Source organism: Lynx canadensis, chromosome A1 (assembly GCF_007474595.2).
Source record: "Lynx canadensis isolate LIC74 chromosome A1, mLynCan4.pri.v2, whole genome shotgun sequence".
In the NCBI taxonomy this organism is placed as follows: Eukaryota; Metazoa; Chordata; class Mammalia; order Carnivora; family Felidae; genus Lynx; species Lynx canadensis.
Genome location: NC_044303.2, coordinates 21,659,369 through 21,681,542, shown reverse-complemented (window position 1 = coordinate 21,681,542; position 22,174 = coordinate 21,659,369). Strand labels below are relative to the sequence as shown.

Below are 22,174 nucleotides of genomic sequence, written 5' to 3'. Positions count from 1 at the left end.
CCCTCCCTCGCTCATGCTCTCTCTCTCTCTCTCTCTCTCTCTCTCAAGAATAAATAAAACATTAAAAGTTTAAAAAAAAAAAAGAGAATAAAGAAGAAAATACAACTGGAGAGAGGTCAACAAAATTTTGGAAGATAGGAAGCAGGTGGGTGTGGTAACACAGCCAACCAGAGAAGGTGACACGTACATCTGCAAAAGAAGAAGCCAATCACAGCCCTGGAATCTCGGGAAGGCCAAGGGACTGGAGAAAGCAGGCAACACAGGAAATGATTTAAGGGCCAGTGTAACTAAGAACAGAAGCAGTCAGACCCCAAATCCTCATCCTCTTCCTGTGGGGTCAGGAAGCTTGTACAAGACAAGAGGCCTACAGCACTTACTAGCTGTGAATTTCTTACTGGAACTGCACTACAGCCCAACTTCTCCCTCTGCCCAAACCTCCTTCCCTCCCTTCTCCCACATAACACGACAAAAAAAAAAAAAAAAAAAAATGAGATAGGAGAATAATCTAAAGAGGCCCTGAAGACAGCTGTGAGGCACTGTAGTGAGGAAAGCAGAAGTGGAAGTCCAGTACTGAACGGTGAGATAGATCCTTGCCCTTCCTCTGCTAATGGAAAGCTGGCAAAAAAAAACCCATATCCAGGTCCCAAATCTGGAAGATTCCACCCTATGGAAGCTCATATACTGACATTGGGAGTGACACTGGAAGCATTCCTAATGCAGCAGTTATTATCTCCCTAAAGTGAAGCTCAGTGCTTGACAAGCCTCACCCATGAATCCAGTATTCCCAGCATGTAGATCAGGGCCTGTGTCCCACCTGTGGACAGCCAGCCAAGGATCACAAATTTTTGGGTTTTTTTTTTTAATGTTTATTTACTTTTGAGAGAAAGAGAGAGAGAGAGTGCAAGTGGGAAAGGGGGGGGGGGGGGGGGGGGGGGAGAGAGACACAGAATGTGAAGCAGGCTCCAGGCTCTGAGCTGTCAGCACAGAGCCCAATGTGGGGATAGAACCCACAAATCGTGAGATCATGACCTGAGCCCAAGTTGGACACTTGACTGAGTGCCCCATAAAGAAAGCCTCTAACAAGAAAAGTCAGAGACCAAAACAAAAGAGAAAGAAGCAATCTGGGAGGAAAAAAGAAAGCAGAGAGCAGAGGATGACTTGAAAGTAACCTATACCAGCTCAGAGAATATAGTGAGGCCATGAAGCAGGACAGGAAGCTCTAGAAAGGCACATTCAGAGAACAAGAAAGAGAATGGGGGAATGTAACAGCAGAAATGTGAAAATGTGAGAGAAGGGGTGTAAGATAAAGCTGAAGAAATTTCCCAAAAAGTAGATTGGAGCAAAAATATAAGAAAGTTAAGAGGGTCAGTTCAGAATCCTCTAACTTCCTTCTAAGAAAAATTCCAAAAAGACAACAGAGAAAACAAAGAAGGGGAATTACCCATGAAATATGACAAGAAAATATTCTATAGAAATGAAGGAATTTCCAGACTGAAAGTCAACAGAATGATCAATACAATAAATTAAAAATCATCTACATGAGTACATAACCATGATTTTTTCAGAAAACTGGGAACAAAGAAAAGATCTCTAAAGCTTCCAAAGAGGAAAAAACAGTCATATGCAAAAACAGCTAAAGTGGGGGTGTCTGGGTGGCTCAGTCGGTGAAGCGTCCGACTTCAGCTCAGGTCATGATCTCACAGTCCGTGAGTTTGAGCCCCGCGTCGGGCTCTGTGCTGACAGCTCAGAGCCTGAAGCCTGTTTCAGATTCTGTGTCTCCCCCTCTCTCTGCCCCTCCCCTGCTCATGCTCTGTCTCTGTCTCAAAAATAAATAAAAACATTAAAAAAACAAAAAATAAACAACCCCAGCTAAAGTCAGAATGGCATCAGAATCTCAAAAGAAACCGGAAACTCAAGAGGCACAATAACTTCAAAATTCTGAGGAAATAGGATTTTCAATCAGGAATTTTAAGCCCAGCCAAACCAGTGGGCAATCTTCGTGAGTAAAATAAAGACATTTTAAGAGCGTCTCAAAGATTTCTCTCACACCCTCTTCCTTGGGAAGCTACTAGAGAAAGTGTTTCACTCAAATAAAGGTATAATCCCAGGAGGAAGACACAGGACACAAGAAATAGGGCATCCAGAAAGGACAAAGGTGAAGGGACCTCCACGATGATGGTGAATGAAGTTCTAGGCTGACAGCCATGTGGCAGGCTGGAACACGGGGACGGAGGGCTCCAGAGATACCTGGATGAGCTCAGATGTGCTGAGACACAACACTGCTGTATAGACCAATTTGTGCATAATGACAGACCTTTAGAAAAATGGGTGAATGAACCTCAGGAAAACAAACAGTGGTACAGAAAGGCGATGGCTCAGCTATAAACCACACTTACAGAGTCCTACTAATGTAAATATCGATTTAACTAAAATGGTGATATCACTATATTGAAAGGATCAGGGGAAGGAAGGAAGGGGAAATAAAGCTAACTGCTATCTGCCATTATAAAAAGTGGAAGGATAATATCTAAAATTGAAAATTCAGAAAGAACAGTTGTAAGCATGTTAAAAATACAAGATTAAACATCTGAAGGAGTTAAAAGTGGTTCCTTCTGAAGAACAGTTTCTACGCTGAAGAGGGGTGAGGCAGAGGTCCTTCTGCGTTTTACCAAAAGCCATAAAATATTTGATGGTTTAAAGCGTTCATTTGTTTTAAAACTATTTGACTATATAGTCAAATTAAAACTATTTGACTATATAACATGCACAATATATGTACTATTATATCTGAATGTAGGCATGTTTCAAATATATGGCATATCAAAATTAACAAAAAAGAAAAGTATTCCCACAAGAAAATCAGTTATTTATTTAATTTTTATGTTTTATGTTTATTTATGCTTATCTTTATTGTAACACTCAAGATGGTTAACTCTGTATGTATGCTCTGACTCTGAAAATAATTTCAAGAGCTGTAATTTCCTAAGGTCACCACTTTGTAGAAAACCAAGAATTTAAATGCATATGTTTTAGTGTGTTTGCTCTAAAAAACTGCCCCAGTTTTTTACAGTCAGAAATCAATGACTAGTTAAGATTGATATTTGTTAGGAAAAAAATCAAATCATTAGGTCATAACAGATGACAAGCAGAACCAGTCAGCAAAGTAGTAACCGCTTGAAAGAGCCAGTGTGATGCCAGAAAGCATGGTTACACAACACAGAAGTGAGATCATCACCTCATTATACTCAATACCAGTTATATTCTCACTAGACAATCACTCTCAGATCTGGATCTCACAGCTTGAGACAGATCCAGACAACTTGGAGTGCATTCAGATAGGAGTTAGAGGTAATTAAAAAGCTCAATACTAAGACCTCTGGCAACACCCGAGGAAGCTGTGAAAGCTGTGATTCCTCAGTCTGGAGACCGGCAGAGAAACAAACAGAAAACTTCCCCACAAAAAGCAGAGGGCCTCTGCTAGAGACACCACAAGAGTTAATGTGCTTAAAATTCAAAGGGAAGATATAGGTTATATATAATAACCTATTTTCAGAGAGTTTTGGTTGCCCACAGTGGGATAAATTACCAAAGAAGAAATGTATAGTCTTAATCTTGGGGAAGCAGAGATTAAAAGGAAAAGAATCTATCCTCCATTCTTTCCATATGGCACACATGTGAATGTCAGGGAATAAACTAAGATTTCTTAAATTTGAGATTCAGAAACTACACACTGAAAGGGAAATCAGCATTATGTTGTCGTTATAAAAATGTACCAAGTAAAACCTGAAAGTTGCCCTTGCTAATATAAAACCAGTGAACAACTAGGCTGAAGGCCCACTTCATCTGCTGTATCTAATCTTCCACAACTTTATGTAAGTATTCTAACGTTTGCCTAATTTGCAAGCCGTACTCTGTTCCAGAGTTAGACTGAAATGTTTAACTTTTACCAGTTTGGTACAGTTCTCAGAAATTAAGAAATAAACCATTCAAGATTATTTCAAACGGCCCCATCTCCCCTTAGCTTAGAATCAATACTTGATTTCTCACAAACTGAAAAGCTGACTTTGTTCCCTCTTTACCTTCAGTGCTGAGAAGAACATGTGGTCCACTCCCATAACTAAGGCTTTTAATCTTCTTTCCACATAAGGCTTCCAGCTTTTTGGGTACAAGTGTACTCTGGTTATCTCCAGTTCCTAGACAGTTACTATAGTTCAGTCCAAATACAAAGACCTAGAAAACAAATAGTTTTGTCTGAATCACTCGGACTAAAGTTACACAAAGGCTCCCCTCTCCACCCTGAAAATAAGACACACTCAAGTTCAGTGTGACAGCTCAGTAGGTAGGAAGAGACTGATCAGATGAAGAAAAACTCAACCTGTGCTGACATTACTTCAGTTGCAGAATGTTTGGCTGTACTATGAAATTCAGACTAGTACAAGGTTGAGGGGTATCAAATCAAGAAACTGCAAGAAGAGAGAAATTATATCAAAGACACGGTCTTCTAGAATTTCAGGTTCTTTTATCCACAACCTTTTCAGAAGACAAGGAGGGGGGCCTTGCTGGATACATCTAGGATACTGGTAGGAGAAAGACTGGTGGGAAAGGTAAGGGCTAAGGGAATAACCAAAAACATACCAGGGAAAGTGAAATGAATGTGTCTATGGATCTTCCACTGAAAATATTTCAAAACAGAGACCGATATGAGTAAGCTTGCATTTTGGAAAGATCAACTGGCCACAACCTTTTCTTGGTCTTCAAACTGCACATTTTAAAGCTCACCCCCTAAAATTACACTCTGGGTTTTGAGAGATTCTTACCTCATCATTGTCAGTAACGTACAGTGCTTCATTGGCTGAGGTGCCAAAGACACATGCTTTCCGAATAGATGCAATTTCTTGAGGTGAGAGCAGAGTGAAGATTGGCCACTTTCCTACATCCACCATGACTCTGACTTCAAGTAATTCCTATAAATAAGCTGACATCTCTGCTACGACAAAAAGAATACCAAGGGAAAATCAACCACTATGCTAACTTAAAAAAAAAAAAAAAAAAAAACACTGTTAATAAAAGGAAATAAAAGCTAATTCCAAAAGAAACGGTTACCTCTGGTTGAATGGATCACTCACTTTCCCCGGCAACCTGTCCAATCCTTCCTCCACGGTCAAACCTGGGCCCTTCCCTGCAATGACAGGTACAACTTGCTAGAACCAGTTGTTTGTCTTGCCCACTTAAAGTCGGTGTTTATCTGTTACATACACGCTTATTTGCAACCAGACAGCAGGTAATGGAGAGAAACCATACTAACTGGATAGAACCAGGGTCTCTCATCAGGATTTTTTTCCTTAGAATATTGAGATAAAAACTCATTATTGAGTTTGTCTAAGACAGTGAATTCTTGCCTGAGAGGGAGGGAGAGGGAAAGTGTGTGTGTGTGCACCCGTGAATGTTCTACAAATCAGAATCGTTACCTCTACCTCCCCACTCTCCCACCACCACCGCCAGATTACACTCAAAGACCCCCATCTCTTGTAGAAAATCACTGCCACACAAAGCCACTGTTTAATGATGGGAATGGGACATCCCTCACTAAGTCTAGAGTGGCAAAAATATTAAGAAGCAATAGACTAAGATATACTGAATGAAACGTAAGTATTATATTCTGATCCTAATTTCTATGATTACATTTTCTACATAATTACAGATTGTATTTCACATTGAAAAAAGTTATTATATGAACAAGGGAAGACAATTCACTCTAATCTTGGTGTTCGAACTAATGACTATAGCCTTCATGCAAGTAGCAATTAGCTTAAATAGTATCCTATAAAAAGTAGACATGTATTATATATGTTAACATAAAATTCTAAACTTGACCTGTTTAAGGAGTTTTACACAAAGAATCCTGGTCATGGCCCCAATTTCTTCTAGGGTTAAAAAGTACTTCTAGAAATTCCAGGGAGGGGCACAGTCACAAAACCCTACCATGCCAAGTAAGTTTCCATTCTGGCTCTCACCTCTGGAAACTGAAATAGAACCAAACAGTTTATAAATACAACCAGGGTTTCCTAATGAGGTACAGAACTCTTGAAGTTCCTTCCTATTCACTCTCTTCTCAGACCTCTAAAAATAGCCAGGAGAACCAGGCTCAAGACCAAGGCGTTCCAGGCTCTAGCACCTCTGATAGCACCTAGAGACAGAGCCTATGGGGCTTAGGTATACTTAGCCAAGGCCTCAGTTTCCACCATCCAGGGAGATTTTTTACATCAGCACCAACTTGGATGACAAGGACCAGATAACTGCTAAGCCCCAAGAGTCACACACACATATTCAATAAGCATTAAACACGATCAGGACAGGCCAAACCCCACCATTACAGAGCCAGACTCCTGGAACATTTGAATGTTCTGAAAAGTGTGTGTGTGTGCGCATGTGTGTGAGCATGCACATGCTGGTGGGAACAGGTAAAAGATTTGGGGAAGGGCAAAAAACAAATACATAAGGGTGCCTTGGTGACTCAGTTGGTTGAGCGTCTGATTCTTGATTTTGGCTAGGATCATGCTCTCATGGTTCATGGGTTCAAGCCCCATGTTGGGCTCCACACTGATAGCTGGGAGCGTGCTTGGGATTCTCTCTCTCTCTCTCTCTGCCCCTCCCCAGCTCTCTCTCTCAAAATAAATAAATATTTTTTTTTACAAAAACTAATAAGCATGTTGAAAAAATGTGTTTCAACTGGTACCAAGAGGTAAAGGAAAGTAAGTTTCCCTATCATCCCTCTCTGACCCCCTCCTCAAAGGCCCTAAGAGTTAGGCCCTACTGTTAACAGTTGTTTCTAATTCCTTCCAGGGATAGTGTATGCTTACAAAATCATTATATGCATGTATGTGTAGAAGTCTTTTTTTCCCTTCTTAACAGTACATCTTGGAAACCATTCGATATGAGCATATGTAGACATTTTATTTCTTTTCAATGGTACTATATAATATTCCATTATATCAAGTTAACAATTTACCTGCTTCTACTGAGAGACTAAGTCACTGCTAGTCTTTTCCTAACATAAACAATACTGCAATTATTGTCTACACATACTATTTTTTAATACATGTCTTTTTTTTTAATACACACATCTATAAGAAAAACTCCTAAAAACGGAACTGCTGGGTCAATATCTAATTGCTATTTTACCTTTAACAGCTATTTCAAATTGTCCTCTACTGAAATAACCCACAATGTACGGCAGCACCTGGTTACCCACATCCTTACCACACAGCATATTATCACGGTGTCTAAGTTTTCTTTAAACTTGATTCTCTCTTATGATGAGTGAGGCTGGGCATCATTTAAAAAAAATAATCACAATAACAGCAATAATAATAACTGACATTTCTTGAGCACTACATGCCAAGTACTGTTCTTAATATTTTACATCTATTAATTCGTATAATCCTCACTTTACAGACAAGGAAATGGAAGCAAAGAGATTTTAAGATTTTGCCCAACCCAGGAAGTAGCTGAGTCAGGGCCTGAAGCCAATACAGGAATTTGCACATGAACTGTTCACCTCATGGTTCAGAGCCCATGCGTCATCCTTTTACATAAAGTCCCTATTTTTTCTACTGGACTATTGTTCTTTGCTTTGTTCTTGATTTTTGTGTTCTTTGTATGGCAAGAGGATCGTTTTTTTGTTTTGTTTTCTTTTGTTTTGAGAGAGAGAGAGAATGAGCACAAGCCAGGGAAGGGCTGCGAGAGAAGGGGACAGAGGATCCGAAGCAAGCTCTGCCCTGATCAGGCTGAGAGCAGCAAGCACTATGCGGGGCTCAAACTTACGAACCCCTCCCCACCCCCAACCCCACAAGATCATGGACCTAAGTGATGTTGGATGCTCAACCTGGCCACCCAGGCGCCCTGGGGATGATGGTTTTAAATGCCCTGCCATGCCCAAATGGCCTGCCTTGTGCCTCTTACAAAGCAGACAGGGAAAGGAGTCACCAGAAATGAAACAGTGCAAATGTCTATAAGCAGATGGATAAATGCCCCCCAAAAATCCAGAACTTTAATTTTCCTAGAATATGAAAATCCTAGAATATGAAATTTCCTAGCTAGTCCTCAAAATTTAATATTGTATGTAATATAGAATTTTAAATAGAGAAAAGGGGAGAGGGAATTAAATTTGCCAAAAAATGTGATTCACCACATTTAAAATTACAACACGAAAGGACAGTACCATTCAAACTTCTACAATTTCCTGGGGTGCCTGGGTAGCTCAGTCGGTTAAGCGTCTGACTTCAGCTCAGGTCATGATCTCGCAGTTCATGGATTCAAGCCCCACACTGGGTTCTGTGCTGACAGCTCAGAGCCTGCTTCAGATTCTGTCTCCCTCTCTCTGCCCTCCACTTGCGCTCTGTGTCTCTCCTTCTCAAAAATAAACATTAAAAAAAAAAACCTTCTGTAATTTCCTGACAACCGTACAATTATTCTGAAGTCATTAATCAGTCACAGGCAACTCTGCCCCAAGGGTATGGTAATCTACTCAAAAGTCACCTTTCATAATGATGGCTTATTATATGAACGGAGTTTACCCACCGCTAAATTACTTGAGGCTTTACTTTACAAGATATCTTCCCAAAGACTTGTAATTTAGAAGTTAATATAAAACCAGGTCATATACACGTCCACACCCATCACGAAAGCAGAAAGCATCACCGATAGCCTTGGCATGGTGGAAAGCACTGAGAATCCTGAGGCATGTGTTTTATTCCCAGGTTGGCTTTTAATCAATCACTGTGACATGCCACCTACCTTTCTGAGCCTGGGTTTCTCAAAAATCTGTCCCATAAAATTCAATAATGTGATGTTCAAGATGTAGTGAGCAAGCTACAGGGGATTTCTGAACGCATGAGAACATGTGCAGCAATGCTGCCCAAGCAAGTAAGTACTCCTAGCAACACAATCCAGTGAAGTAAATAAAGACCAGGAAGGAAGAAACGAACAGTGACCAAGAACTGCAGAGACACTATGCTAGGCAGCTTCACATACACTATTTCCTTAAAAAAAAATTTATGTTTATTTTAGAGAGAGAGAGAGTACAAGCAGGAGAGGGGCAGAGAGAGACAAGGACATAGAATCCAAAGCAGGCTCCAGGTTCCAAGCTGTCAGCACAGAGCCTGATACGGGGCTCGAACTCACAAACTGTGAGATCATGACTTGGGCCAAAGTCAGACGTTTAACTGACTGAGCCACCCAGGCAGGCACCCCATACACTGTTTCATTTAGTGTCCACAGTAGTCTTGGAAGGAAGAAAGGTCAGAATCCATTCCTAGCAGATGAGGAATGAGGTTTGGAGGTGAAATGACTTCCCAAGGTCACAGAGCAGTAAGTGACATAGTCAGGACTCAACCCCCACCCCTCTGATACTTCTTACATCAGAGAACATCAGTTCTGCCCCTTCAGTGTCTCAACTTCTTCAACATTACTTCCTTCTGACTTTATTTTGTCTAATAATGTATACCAGCATCTGCTTTTTAAAATGCTTCAAATACAAAAAGTACTCCCCCCATCCCTCCCCTCAAAAATGTGTCACCAATATGCATCTATCTAGATTTGCCTGGTTAAACCTTGTGAATGTCACTCATTCCTTTCTTCTTCCAAAACCACTAGGAGGCAGGCCCTGGAGACCAAATGCTCCTCTGTCCTCAAGGAGTTCACAAGAGTGGATGAGCACAAGGTGCCTCCTTGGGCTACCGACTGCTAAGGGACAAAGCACGTCTTCATTAGTGCTCAATCTGTGCAGCTGATAACATGAACAGGGTATCCTCAGAATTCAGACAAGGTTCTCCAAGAGGTTTTATGGAGGTATGAAAACTCAGGATGTGCTATGTGCTGTACAGATTAGTCCTGAACTTGGGCACGTGGTATATCTTTTACTAAGGCAGTTTAATGCGAATGCAAATACCACCAACATTTTCTAATTGACTCAAAATTACCATCATTATCATTCCAATTAGATTACTGTGGTGAGAGGTTTAATTTCTCTATTTTCCTGGGGATAGTGGCACCTTTGCTAATATTAAGAAAATCATACCAAGGATCATTCTATCAACTTCATATGTTTGACCCTCTACCACAAATTACAGTGTGTATTAATATTAATCCAAAAAGCTAAAGCAGGTGGAATCACTAGAAATTAATTAACATTTAATCTGTTATGAAAACTATATCAGACGTATGAACCCTGTGGCTATCAACGACTCAGAAATATAAGGATCTGGGGCACCTGGGTGGCTCAGTTGGTTAAGTGTCTGACTTTGGCTCAGTTCATGATCTCGAGATTTGTAGGTTCAGGTCAGGCTCTCTGCTTTCAGTGCAGAGCCCGCTTTAGATCTTCTGTCTCCCTCTCTCTCTACCCCTCCCCACGCATGCTCTCTTTCTCCTCTCTCTCTCTCAAAAATAAACAAACATTAAAAAAAGAAAACAAATATAAGGATCTGTCACAAGGAGGGTAGTATTATGACAGCTCTGATGTCTTATAACATCTACTAAATTTGCCTAAACATGAAGTAGTATTAACATATTGGTTCTAATTGTATGGATTTCACTTTAAAGGAATATAAATATAGTTCAATTACGTTCCATTTAAATCATCACCCCGGAGGTTGCAAAATAATTTAAATGTTTCAAACAGTAATATGTGCAGTTATTCTATTAATGTACTAAGGAGGTACTACTAACAGGGAAGAATCTTCAAAAGGCCTGATCAACCTAGGCCACCCTGGATAGGCACATACTTTGGTAAGTATTCAACAGTGATATAAGTGTCTTAAGAAAGGCAACCCAATGCCCTTCCTTCCATAGTACTAGGCATTCCTTAAATGAAGCATCCCAAGGGATATGTTAACAAAAAGCTAAACTATGAGCTTATTCCCATGTTAAACACAAAACAAACACAACACCCTGCAAAAAAACAAGCGTACCCTGTACAGCTTAGCTATGTTAGAAAACAATATGTACTATATGATTACAATTTTTTAAAGTGTAATACATACAGATAGAAGGATATATACACACCAAATGTATTTCTCTGGAGAGATTAGAGGTGACATTTTCTTTGTATATTTGTTCAAATATATTTCAAATTTCTATAACATTTAGTGACCAAAAAAAAAAAAACCATTTATAATTGTAATGCTAATTATAACTATAATTTTATAATTAAAATAACTAAATTTGAATTATATTTACCCCTTTAAAAGTTTAAATAAGTATTCTTGCCTTAAGTTTACAACCTAGGGTGGCAGAGTATTCAGGCAAATCTGTAAAATGAATTATTAACATAAAATTACATGTAGAAAGTGGGAATGTAAAATGCTACAGCCAATGTAGAAAACATTATGTCAGTTCCTCAAAAATTAGACAGAATTACCATGTGGCCTAGCAATTCCACTTCTAGTATACACACAAAAGAACTGAAAGCAGGGCCCTGGAACAGATAGCTGTTCAGAGCAACATTACTCACAATAGCCAAAAGGTGAAAAGCCAAATATCCACCAACAGATGCCCGGATAAACAAAATGTGGTTATCTACATACAATGGAATATTATTTAGCCTTAAAAAGAAATGACTGATACATGCTATCACAGGGATGAACACTGAAGACATCATGCTAAGTGAAACAAGCCAGACACAAGAGAACACAATTGTACGATTCCACTTACACGAGGCACCTAGCCTCATCAAATTCATTAGAGGCAGAAAGGACAGTCATAGCTGCCAGGGACCCGGGGGGAGAAGATAATGGGGAGTTACTGTTCAATGGATACAGAGTATTGGTTTGGGATGATGAAAAAGTTCTATGGAGACAGTGGTAACAGCTGCACAATAATATGAATATATTTGTCACTAAACTGTATATTTAGAAATGGTTAAAATAAGAAATTTTATGTATATTTTACCACATTTTTAAAAAAATCAAATTATGATCCCCCCTGGGTTTACAACAAACCCACAATAAACTCAAAGATATAGTTTTTTTAATTAAATATAAAAGTGGTTCAGTCCTAAAAACTATTTTTGGAAAAGTACAATCACAATTCATTAAATCTGTCTTGGTAAGGCAAGTTCAGATTAGAGAAATCCTGAGTGAACATTTCTAAAAGATATATAGCCTTCTTAGGACTTTCCAGCATATACAGCAATTCAAACTAAACCAACTAATTGTTATGATGACCAGTCCTCCCATGACTTGACTGTTAATCATAAAAATGAGTTGTAATTAGTCAATTATATTAATAACCTCTGAAGAACTTCAATAAAATAATCTTTTTTTCTTTTTGCAACATTTTTTCTGCCCATTATTTAGGAAGTACTTTCTTGTAAAAAGCATTGATATGTTCAGCCTCAGTTATCACTCACTGTGCATTAATAGATGAATCAGCAATTTTTTTCTTGTTGTTTTATGGAGATAAAGCAAGAGTAGAAGAACAGAAATGAGAAATGCAAGCAGAGGATGGAAAAGAGTTGTAACGTTCTGAGAGGATAACATGCCAACCCACTTGGATCTCCCTATTTTCTTTGACACTTGAAAATATATCCTATATTCCCATAGACTTTTTCTGCTTCCACTGGTAGTGTAGATCCAATTCCCATTCCCTGGGATGGCTTTTCCTAGCAACCAGCACTGTCCCTCAGAGAGCTAGAGCATGGAGAAGAAAAGGTTATTTTATTTTACACTCTGAAAGCAAATTCAGTCAAGAGGACAAACACAGACCTTCCAATTTTAGAAATCTACATTTAGAACTGGAAGACTAAAGGAGTAATGTAGCGACCAATCTTTTGATCGCTCTAAGAGCATATTTATTTTCCATTCCCCTAGTGCTAAAGGAAGGTGGGGAATGTTTTGCTTTACTGATATAGCAAAAATATATTTGAATACATTTACAGAATTCAAAAAAACAGGAAATGGAGAAAACAGTACAGGAAAACTTTGTTTTTGATAACATAATGCTCTCAATATTAAACAACACTAGAAATTAAGAGTTATGACTTACAAGCCTGTGGCTTCCACACAGATCTCAACCCTCGTTCCAACTAGAGGTAGCTGGCACAAAGGAGATGGACACAACCAATGGGACTGCACACCTCAGAACCTGTCTTCTGCTGACCTACAAGCTTGCTGAGGAAAAGAGGTCTGAATAGTGTGAACAACCCTGCAGAACTGGTTGGCACCAAGATTCTCTCTCTTCTTCTGGTGTCATTCTTAGGGCAGGGAGCGAGCCTGTATGATTTTTTATCGTGGAAGCGGATTTTCTCACAGTAAACATAAAAGACTGAACGGCGAATCAATCTGTTTAAAAATGGGCTCTGCGTTCTTTACAAGATATAGCCTAGTGTAGACTATTTGAAACAGCTATGTCAAATATGAAAAAATATTTAACTGCAAAAAAAATTTATTTCAATTAAAGCACTGACATGTTCACTGAAGATCTCTAATAGGGTTTTTCTGTTTTCATAAACTCGATGGGTTTATTTGTTATCAGTTATTTGTTATCAATTTAAATTGCTAAGCTGCCTTATAATAGGAATTTATTTATAGCTAATGAGCCATTGATAAAGTCTAAGATGCTTTACAAAATAAGCACTACTGTATGACAACGTGAACAAAGTAATAGCATATATTACTTCTTCTGACAATGACCCCACACACCAAGAAGGCTGGGGGAAATCATCAAGAGCAATACGTTTACGTCCCTGCCTTTGAGGAGATTATGGTCTAATAGAAAGTCCAATCCTAGGAAGTAGAAGCCTAGAATACAAATACAGGTAGAGTAAGCAAACAACGGAATACAACATACAAATCTATAGTCTATGTGATACACGTTAATGTATATATGGAAAAAAATATGTGCACAAAGGTTACAACTATATGAAAATTATATATCCCAGAAAACTGCTACATGAAATCCCAGAAATCAAATTCTTAGTGTTCTAGCAGATGATAAAATGTAAGCATTTCCTCAGTGAAGATTACCCAGTTTCCTGCAGGAATGAGGGTTTTTTATAGCTTTCTTCCTTTTTTTACCAATGTAAGTTCCTGTCTGAGCACAAAAGACTTAAGTGTGTAGCCATCTTTCTCTGTTTTTGAGTATTATATTACAATGCTAGTAAGCCTTCCAAAGATAAGCTCTAAAGTTTTAGGTAAACTTCTGGGGTGCAACTTTACAACTTGTCATGTCATACATCTATACTACAGCAAAATAAATTCAAAAAGACCTTTCAAGTTACAGAAGAGCCAAATGTTACTCTCATCAATTTCTTCCATACTTATTTTTTGTTCATTTAAGAGAGAGAGAGCGTGCGCACAAGCGGGGGAGAAGGGCAGAGGAGGAAAGAAAGACAGAATCTTAAGCAGGCTCCACACTCAGCACAGACCCCAATGCGGAGCTCAATCCCACGACCCTGGGATCATGATCTGAACCGAAATCAAGAGTCGGACACTCAACAGAGGGGGCTACCCAGGCGGCCCCACTTCCATACTTATTCTGATGGGCTTTTTGAGACTGAGCAGATGCTACACCTCGGACTTAGACACCAAATGTATTTCCCAGGTCCAGACGAGCCTCTAAGACAGACTCAGCCTCAAAATTTTATAAGTAAGATTACACTTAGGGGGTGTCTGGGTGGCTCAGTCGGTTAAGTGTTGACTTCGGCTCAGGTCCTGATCTCATGGTCTGTGAGTTCGAGTGCCGCATCGGGCCCTGTGCTGTTAGCTCAGAGCCTGGAGCCTGCTTCAGATTCTGTGTCTCCCTCACTCTCTGCCCCTCTCCCACTCACTCTCTCTCTCAAAAATAAACAAACATTAAAAAAAATTTTTTTTAAAGACTACACTTTAGGGGCACCTGAGTGGCTCAGATGGTTGAGCATCTGACTCCTGATTTCAGCTCAGGTCATGATCTAACAGTTCATGGGATCGAGCCCCATGTCAGGCTCTACACTCATAGCGCAGAGCCTGCTTCGGATTCTCTTTCTCCCTCTCTCTGACCCTTCCCTGAACTCTCTCTCAAAACAAACAAATAAATAAATAAATAAAAACACTTTTAACTACTGCACCCATTCTGTGGTATAAGTACTGCAAAGAAACAAAGTTCTGGAGATCTGCTCAGACACATGATGCTCTTAGTGCCCCAGCTGCTAGGACAGCTGTCATCCACTTCTCTTTTCTGCAAGCTTATCTTACTACAAGAATGCAAGAGAATGCCCTGAACACCTGACAAAATCCACAAAGACAGAGGGGCTTTGAGAATGAGGCATTCTCCAAAAGAGTTTATGGCATCCTTCATGAAGATGCCTATGAACAGGTGACAAGGTCATCCTCCTACCTTTATTTAAAAACAGACTGCTGCTCTCAGGGGCGCCTGGGTGGCGCAGTCGGTTAAGCGTCCGACTTCAGCCAGGTCACGATCTCGCGGTCCGTGAGTTCGAGCCCCGCGTCAGGCTCTGGGCTGATGGCTCGGAGCCTGGAGCCTGTTTCTGATTCTGTGTCTCCCTCTCTCTCTGCCCCTCCCCCATTCATGCTCTGTCTCTCTCTGGCCCAAAAATAAATAAACATTGAAAAAAAAAAATTAAAAAAAAAAAATAAAAAAAAAAACAGACTGCTGCTCTCAACAATAGCCAAATTATGGAAAGAGCCTAAATGTCCATCAACTGATGAATGGATAAAGAAATTGTGGTTTATATACACAATGGAGTACTATATGGCAATGAGAAAGAATGAAATATGGCCTTTTGTAGCAACGTGGATGGAACTGGAGAGTGTGATGCTAAGTGAAATAAGCCATACAGAGAAAGACAGATACCATATGGTTTCACTCTTATGTGGATCCTGAGAAACTTAACAGAAACCCATGGGGGAGGGGAAGGAAAAAAAAAAAAAAAAAGGTTAGAGTGGGAGAGAGCCAAAGCATAAGAGACTGTTAAAAACTGAGAACAAACTGAGGGTTGATGGGGGGTGGGAGGGAGGGCAGGGTGGGTGATGGGTATTGAGGAGGGCACCTTTTGGGATGAGCACTGGGTGTTGTATGGAAACCAATTTGACAATAAATTTCATATATTAAAAAATAAAAATAAAAAAAAAATAAAAACAGACTGCTGTTGGGGCACCAGGGTGGCTCAGGTGGTCAAGGGTCCAACTCTTGAGTTCAGCTCAGGTCATGATCTCACCGTTTGTGAGATCGAGCCCCACACTGGGCTCTGCCCTGCCAGTTTGGTGTTCTCTCTCCCTCCCTCCCTCCTCCTCACGCTCTCCTTCTCTCTCAAAAATAAACGTTTAAAAATAAATAAAAATAAAAACAGACTGTTTTAGAATTTGCTAACACAGTGACCACCCTCTGGTCTCATCACTTTTGTTCAAATGTGTTACTCACTGGAGAAGACATATGTCATTTCCCAACTGCCAGGAAGTTACTTTACTTGAAACACAATTTGCAATTAAGGCTTCTGGAAGCAATTCTTTATCCTCATCATCCAAAAGCCCACTTTCATTTCATTGCACAGAAACTTTAGGCAATTCTAGGACATAGGGAATCTGACAGCTCATTGTAAATGAAGAAATAATTTAAATGAAGCCATGCGCTCAGGTTAAAAGCAAACAACCCAGTGGCAATAGTATTAGCAGGGAAAAAAAAAAAAGATATCCAGGGTTGTGAAGCTGACTATAATCTTATACAAGTATTGCTTCTATGAGATACTTTCATTTTTAAAACAAAAAACTTCCATGATTTGCAGTAATTTCTATAGTTTTGTTCTTTGTTTCACCAAACATTCAAGGTTTTGTAAAATAAATTACATAAATATAGATGGGCCAAAAGCCTAAAGAAATGGATAGAACACAGTTACACTTTATTTTTCTAATGTGTTCAAAGCTGGAATACAAGGACCCAGGCTCAAATCTATTTACAGTATCATAACCCGTCCTACATGAGCTCCAATGTGATTTTATCTACTATCCTCTGCCATAGAGAGTATCAACCATACCCTGCAATGGCCTAGTGCCAAACTAAAATTCCAGCAATGGACAGGCAGAACCGTACTGTAGTCCTTCAATGAAAGTTTACTGAATGTCCTCCAAGTAAAAAGGACACAAAGCCAACACCACGACACCCTCCCCTGACCCTGGCAGAACTTACATGGGGTCAGAGAGGTCTGGGCACATAAACAGATGTACACCAGAGTGGCCACTGCTCTCATGGGTAGTTCTGAATGCCATGGAAACACCAGAATTGGGAAGTGTCAACTACCTGTGAGAAGACAGGCACCCGGAACAGTGAATGTATATGCCAGGTGGAAGAACTGAAAGAAATTTAGCATGGCTGTAGCCAAAAAGCTTAGCCTTTATCCTATGAACAACATTCAATCACTGAAAGGCCTTAAGCAGGGAAGTGGTATGATCAGATGTACGTCCGTTAAAGATTACTTTGGCTGAATGTATGGACCAGATGCTGATGAAGAAAACTCAGAGGGAGCCTAAGGTGGCTACAGCAAGCCAGGAAAGAAAGAAAAGAAGCCTGTACCAAGGAAGTGGAAATGGAGACACCTGGACAGGAGACAAACTCAAGAGGATTCTGCAACTGACTGAATGGAAGAAGAGGAGCTGGATAAGGGAAAAGGAGAGCGAAGGATTATACCCAGCTGCTCAGCTTAAGTAACTGAGTGAACGGCAGTGTCACTCACTAGGACCCAGAACACAGCAAATTTCAGGGTCGATGACGAATTCCACCCTGGACATTTTAAGTTTAGCCACCTGTGGGATATCAAAGTGCATATGTCCAATAGATAGATTTGTAAATCTGTAGATCAAGAAAGAGATCTGGATTGAAGATGTGGAAATCTGGCATGAGATCGCCCAGGGAAAAGTGTGCGGAGTGAGAAGAGGAGAGGATGTCGGGCAGAACTCTAAGAAAGTCGAACAGCAGAGAGACAAGGAACACCCCTGCGGAAGAGACTGTGAAGGAACAGGCAGAGTAGGAAGCAAACCAGGAGAATAGAGTCATGGAAGCCTAGGGACATGAGCATCACACAAAGGAGGCAGGTCAAGGTCTAATGCTGTTGAGACTAAAACAAGGACTAAGAAATGCCCACTGGATTTAGCAAGAATTATTGATGACCTTCACGAGATGAATTTCGGTGAAGCTGTGGGTGGACAAGACCAGATTGCAGCAGGCTGAGGAGCATGTGAAAGGTGAAGAAGTGAAAACAATGACTATAAACAACTTGCTCATGAAGTCTGACTGTGAAGGAAAAGAAAATTTGCTAGGAGTAAACGTAAAATTGGCTGAAATTGAAGGATGCATTTTGGGTCACCTTTTTATTTTAAACATATTAGAGCCTTAAAAAGGTTTACTTATTAATTTGTTTTTAAGATTTTAAGTAATCTCTATACCAAATGTTGGGCTCAAACTCACAACCCTGAGATCAAGAGTCACATGCTCTCCCAACGGAGCCAGCCAGGTGCCCCAAGAAACTTAAAATGTTTAAATGTTCACAGGAAGGACCCAGTAAGAGAGAAAGATAAGGGCAGGACATAAGCACTAAATAAGTAACAGGAAGTGGAATCTGAAGCAGAGGTGCAAGAGAAGCTATAGAAAGGGGGAGCTTCTTCTGTGAAAACAAAAGAGAAGAAGGATGGATACAGATGGAAGTGAATTTCATGGTTGAGGCACCAGAAGTTGGAAACAATTTCTTTCTCTTCCCTTTCTCTCCCCCTCTCTCTGCATTTTTCATTTCTACCAGCAACTTATGAGGGTTCCAACTGCCCCATATCCTTGCCAACACTTATTATGGTCTTTCTTATTATAGCCATCCTAGTGCATGTGAGGTAATATCTCATTGTGGGTTTGATTTGCATTTTGGGTCATTCTCTTCTGAAGTCATCCATTTCTCCCTGTGAAGAAAGAGAGAAGGCTTTCTGTTGAGAGTAAGAGGAAAGGTAGCAATAGAACATGGAGTGGAGGGAAAAAAATGGAAATGGTCTAACGTCTAAAGCAGGAAGAGTACTGACAGAGAAACCAATAAAGGGGATAAGAGCCCAGGGGAAGTCTTCTGGAAACCAGAAGTCTGTACAAGTACCCCTCTGATCTCCTCCAAGTTTTTCTTCTCCAGTGAAGTGGGTTTTTTTCTTAAACTGATCTAACCAGAATTGGAATGGGCAGTTGCTCATTTAAACACAATGAGAGAAGTGCTCCTGAACAATACATTATCTGTTGAAAGTCCAGTAATATCCACATTTGAAACAACAGTTTGCCTAAGATTCACCCTCCTTGAGAACAAAGCACCTCTCATACATGAGTTCACTGCAGATCTTACATGTGTACTGTAAGTACTTAGAACTACAATCGTGGTACTAAATTCATCAAATGACAAACTGTAAGAAAACACCACACACCCATCATCTCAATAATGGATAATTCCTTTAAAACATGTTAACTTAAGAATGATAATAACCAGGGGCGCCTGGATGGCTCAGCTGACTGTCTGACTTCGGCTCAGGTCATCATTTCAGGGTTCAGGAGTTGAAGCCCCGCATCGGGCTCACTGCTGTCAGCACAGAGCCCGCTTCAGATCCTCTGTACCCCCCTCTCTATCCAGCCCTCCCCCGCTAGCACGCCCTCTCTCAAAAATAAAAAATAAACATTAAAAAAATGATAATAACCAATTACACAAAATGATTTTTGACTTACCCAGTTAGCTTGTAGAGCACAAGATATAGCCACAGTATTCGGTTAAGCTAATTTGATAAGTATATCCTTATGTAAACATGAAGTAAAGACTTAATAATTTAGAGATTTATCACTAAGGCACGCTACTCCATATTCTGACCACAATTTTCGCTCAGGGATCACATCCTGGGACTGACTTATAAGTGAACTAGTTTTACACCAAGGGTGCTATGCTGCTGCTTCAATCATCTTTTGCTGAGTAACATACCATCCCCAAACTCAGTGGCTTAAAGCAAGAGCAATTTGTTATTTCTCTCAATTCTGTGTTTTGAGTACCTCGGCTGAGGTTGCTCATGAGGTCATGGACACTGGGAACTTAACTAAGGCTGACACAGGCCTCACTCACACAGCTGAGCCACTGCAGGTGGTCTCTCCTAGATTCAAATGGAGCAGACACAGACTCCATCTCTTAATGGGAGGTGCAGCAGTCAAGCCTAGGGATGGGAGGAACTGCTGGCAGTAATGGCTGGAAACACTTTACCACCACAGCTGTAAACAATATTACTAGATGTTTCCACTACACTATTTGAGTTCATAACTGAAGCAATAGAAGGGGGTCAGACTATCTCCAAAACTAAAACACTTTCATAAGTATTGAAAAGAACATCTCTGCAAACATACGCTTTTGCCCCCATAGAATGCTAGTCTCAGGAAAGCCATGGAATCTTCGTTTCTGGGGTTGTGAGGAGGATAGACACCATCTTTCAGGAATGCTCGGAGTACAGTCTTTCCCAAATGAAACTCATTATCTCCTGAAGTCCTTTCACGCCTTACAATTTATTAGGTATGCATGAGTATGATCTCATTTAGTAAAATCTAATACTAAAAAAAATAAAGGTATCCCTAGCTATTTGAACTCTTGCTATCAAAATCTATCTAAACTCAAAATCAAATAGATTTGACTAAGTTCTTTAATACTGAAACTTTTGCTACTGGCTCTCCTAGACTCAGGTATGAAGTAGATTTGTATATCACAGTATCCCTTACAACCTGAAATCTCACTATCTGAACACAGCAACCCAGTAAACTCATACGTTAAAAAGGATATATGCCCAAAAATATTGTTATCTTTAGATGGTATAATTACAGGTGATGTACATTCTTCTTTTTGCTTTAGTTTCTAAATTTTCTTTGTTTCCTTTCAAAATCTAAAAAGTCTATATTGTGACTTAATATACTTGGAAATATTTTTAAAAAAAATTTTTTTTTTAATTTTAAAATGTTGTGGGTCAAACACGTAATTGATTTAGATAACCGACTTGATTAACTGACCTCTTCTGTGACATCCATTCTGGTTAAAGTCAAACAACATTCATCATATGCCTCCTGTTCAATGCTCAACTTGTATACAATACCTAACATTTTTAGTTTTGTTTTTTTTAAACCACAGAATATCTTTAAAATGTGTAGTAAGGACCTGCCTGGACTCTAGACTCCATTAGGGCCCAAACCTTGTTTGCCATGTTTGACTTACTATTTAATGCAGTACATAGAAAAACAGAATAATAATGATGATGATGATGATGATGATGGTCTTTGACTTCCCTTCAGTTTCATCTTCCCCACTCTGACTTTCAGATAAAGGAGGACATGGTCTCAGACTTCCCAGCTTGAGCTGATTAAATTTTTTTTTTAACATTTATTCATTTTTGAGAGACAGAGAGAGTGATATAGAGAGCACTGCGGAAGGGCAGAGAGAGAGGAAAACACAGAACCGGAAACAGGCTCCAGGCTCTGAGCTGTCAGCACAGAGCCCGACACCAGGCTCGAACCCACAAATCATGAGATCATGACCTGAGCTGAAGTCGGAAGCCTAACAGACCGAGCCAACCAGGTGCCCCTGAGCTGCTGATTATTAAGATGAAGCCAAGCTCTTGCTGCAACATATAAGCACTCTTTACTTTAAAATTTTTTAAGATTTTTTTTTTAAGCTGCAAACTTGATAGCTTTTTAAAGCCATTTGCTTTCTGAAGTTCCCAGAACTTTATCATTTGGGTCACACACATAAAAATCACTGTGGAAGAAATCTCGTTAATGATTAATACCCTTCTTCTTCTAGAGTGAACAAGAAATGGGACCTGTCTAGAAGTACTTAATAGGCGGTATTCACACAATGGAATAAAAGATATCCATGCCACGAATTAATAGAATGAAAATATACACTTACCTACTCAACCCTAAAAGCACTTCGAAGCAGAGAAATTCACCCAGTGGTCACTTCAAATAGATATTTCTAAAGTTTAAAACACACTATAAACCTCCCTCAGGGTTAGCTCATTTTTCCATTCTTTTTTGCATGATATACCTTGGTGTTTTGATGTTACTATCCCACAATGCACAACAGCATTAGAAACTCACAATTTTTGCCTCCAAGAACTATAATCCTCCTCCCCCAAAAATAAATAGGCCA

The 22,174-nt window shown here is 39.8% G+C and overlaps 1 protein-coding gene across 5 annotated transcripts in view; it reads right to left on the bottom strand.

Annotated features, from left to right (window-relative positions):
• The window catches only part of RCBTB1 (RCC1 and BTB domain containing protein 1), a 56,413-nt gene that overhangs the window by 33,360 nt on the left and 879 nt on the right, over positions 1–22,174 (bottom strand). For 4 of the 5 annotated variants that reach the window (XR_003967730.1, XR_003967729.1, XM_030310337.1 and 1 more), the window contains exons 2-4: positions 5,104–5,179; positions 4,818–4,984; positions 4,080–4,230 (exon numbers count right to left, since the gene is read on the bottom strand). Coding sequence is in view for 3 of the 5 variants with exons in the window: in XM_030310337.1 (XP_030166197.1) it covers positions 4,080–4,230; positions 4,818–4,943 (277 nt within the window). In the remaining 2 variants the exon portion in view is untranslated. Of the gene's footprint in view, positions 1–4,079; positions 4,231–4,817; positions 4,988–5,103; positions 5,180–22,174 lie in introns of all 5 variants that reach the window. The other variant, XM_030310319.1, reaches the window with a different exon arrangement.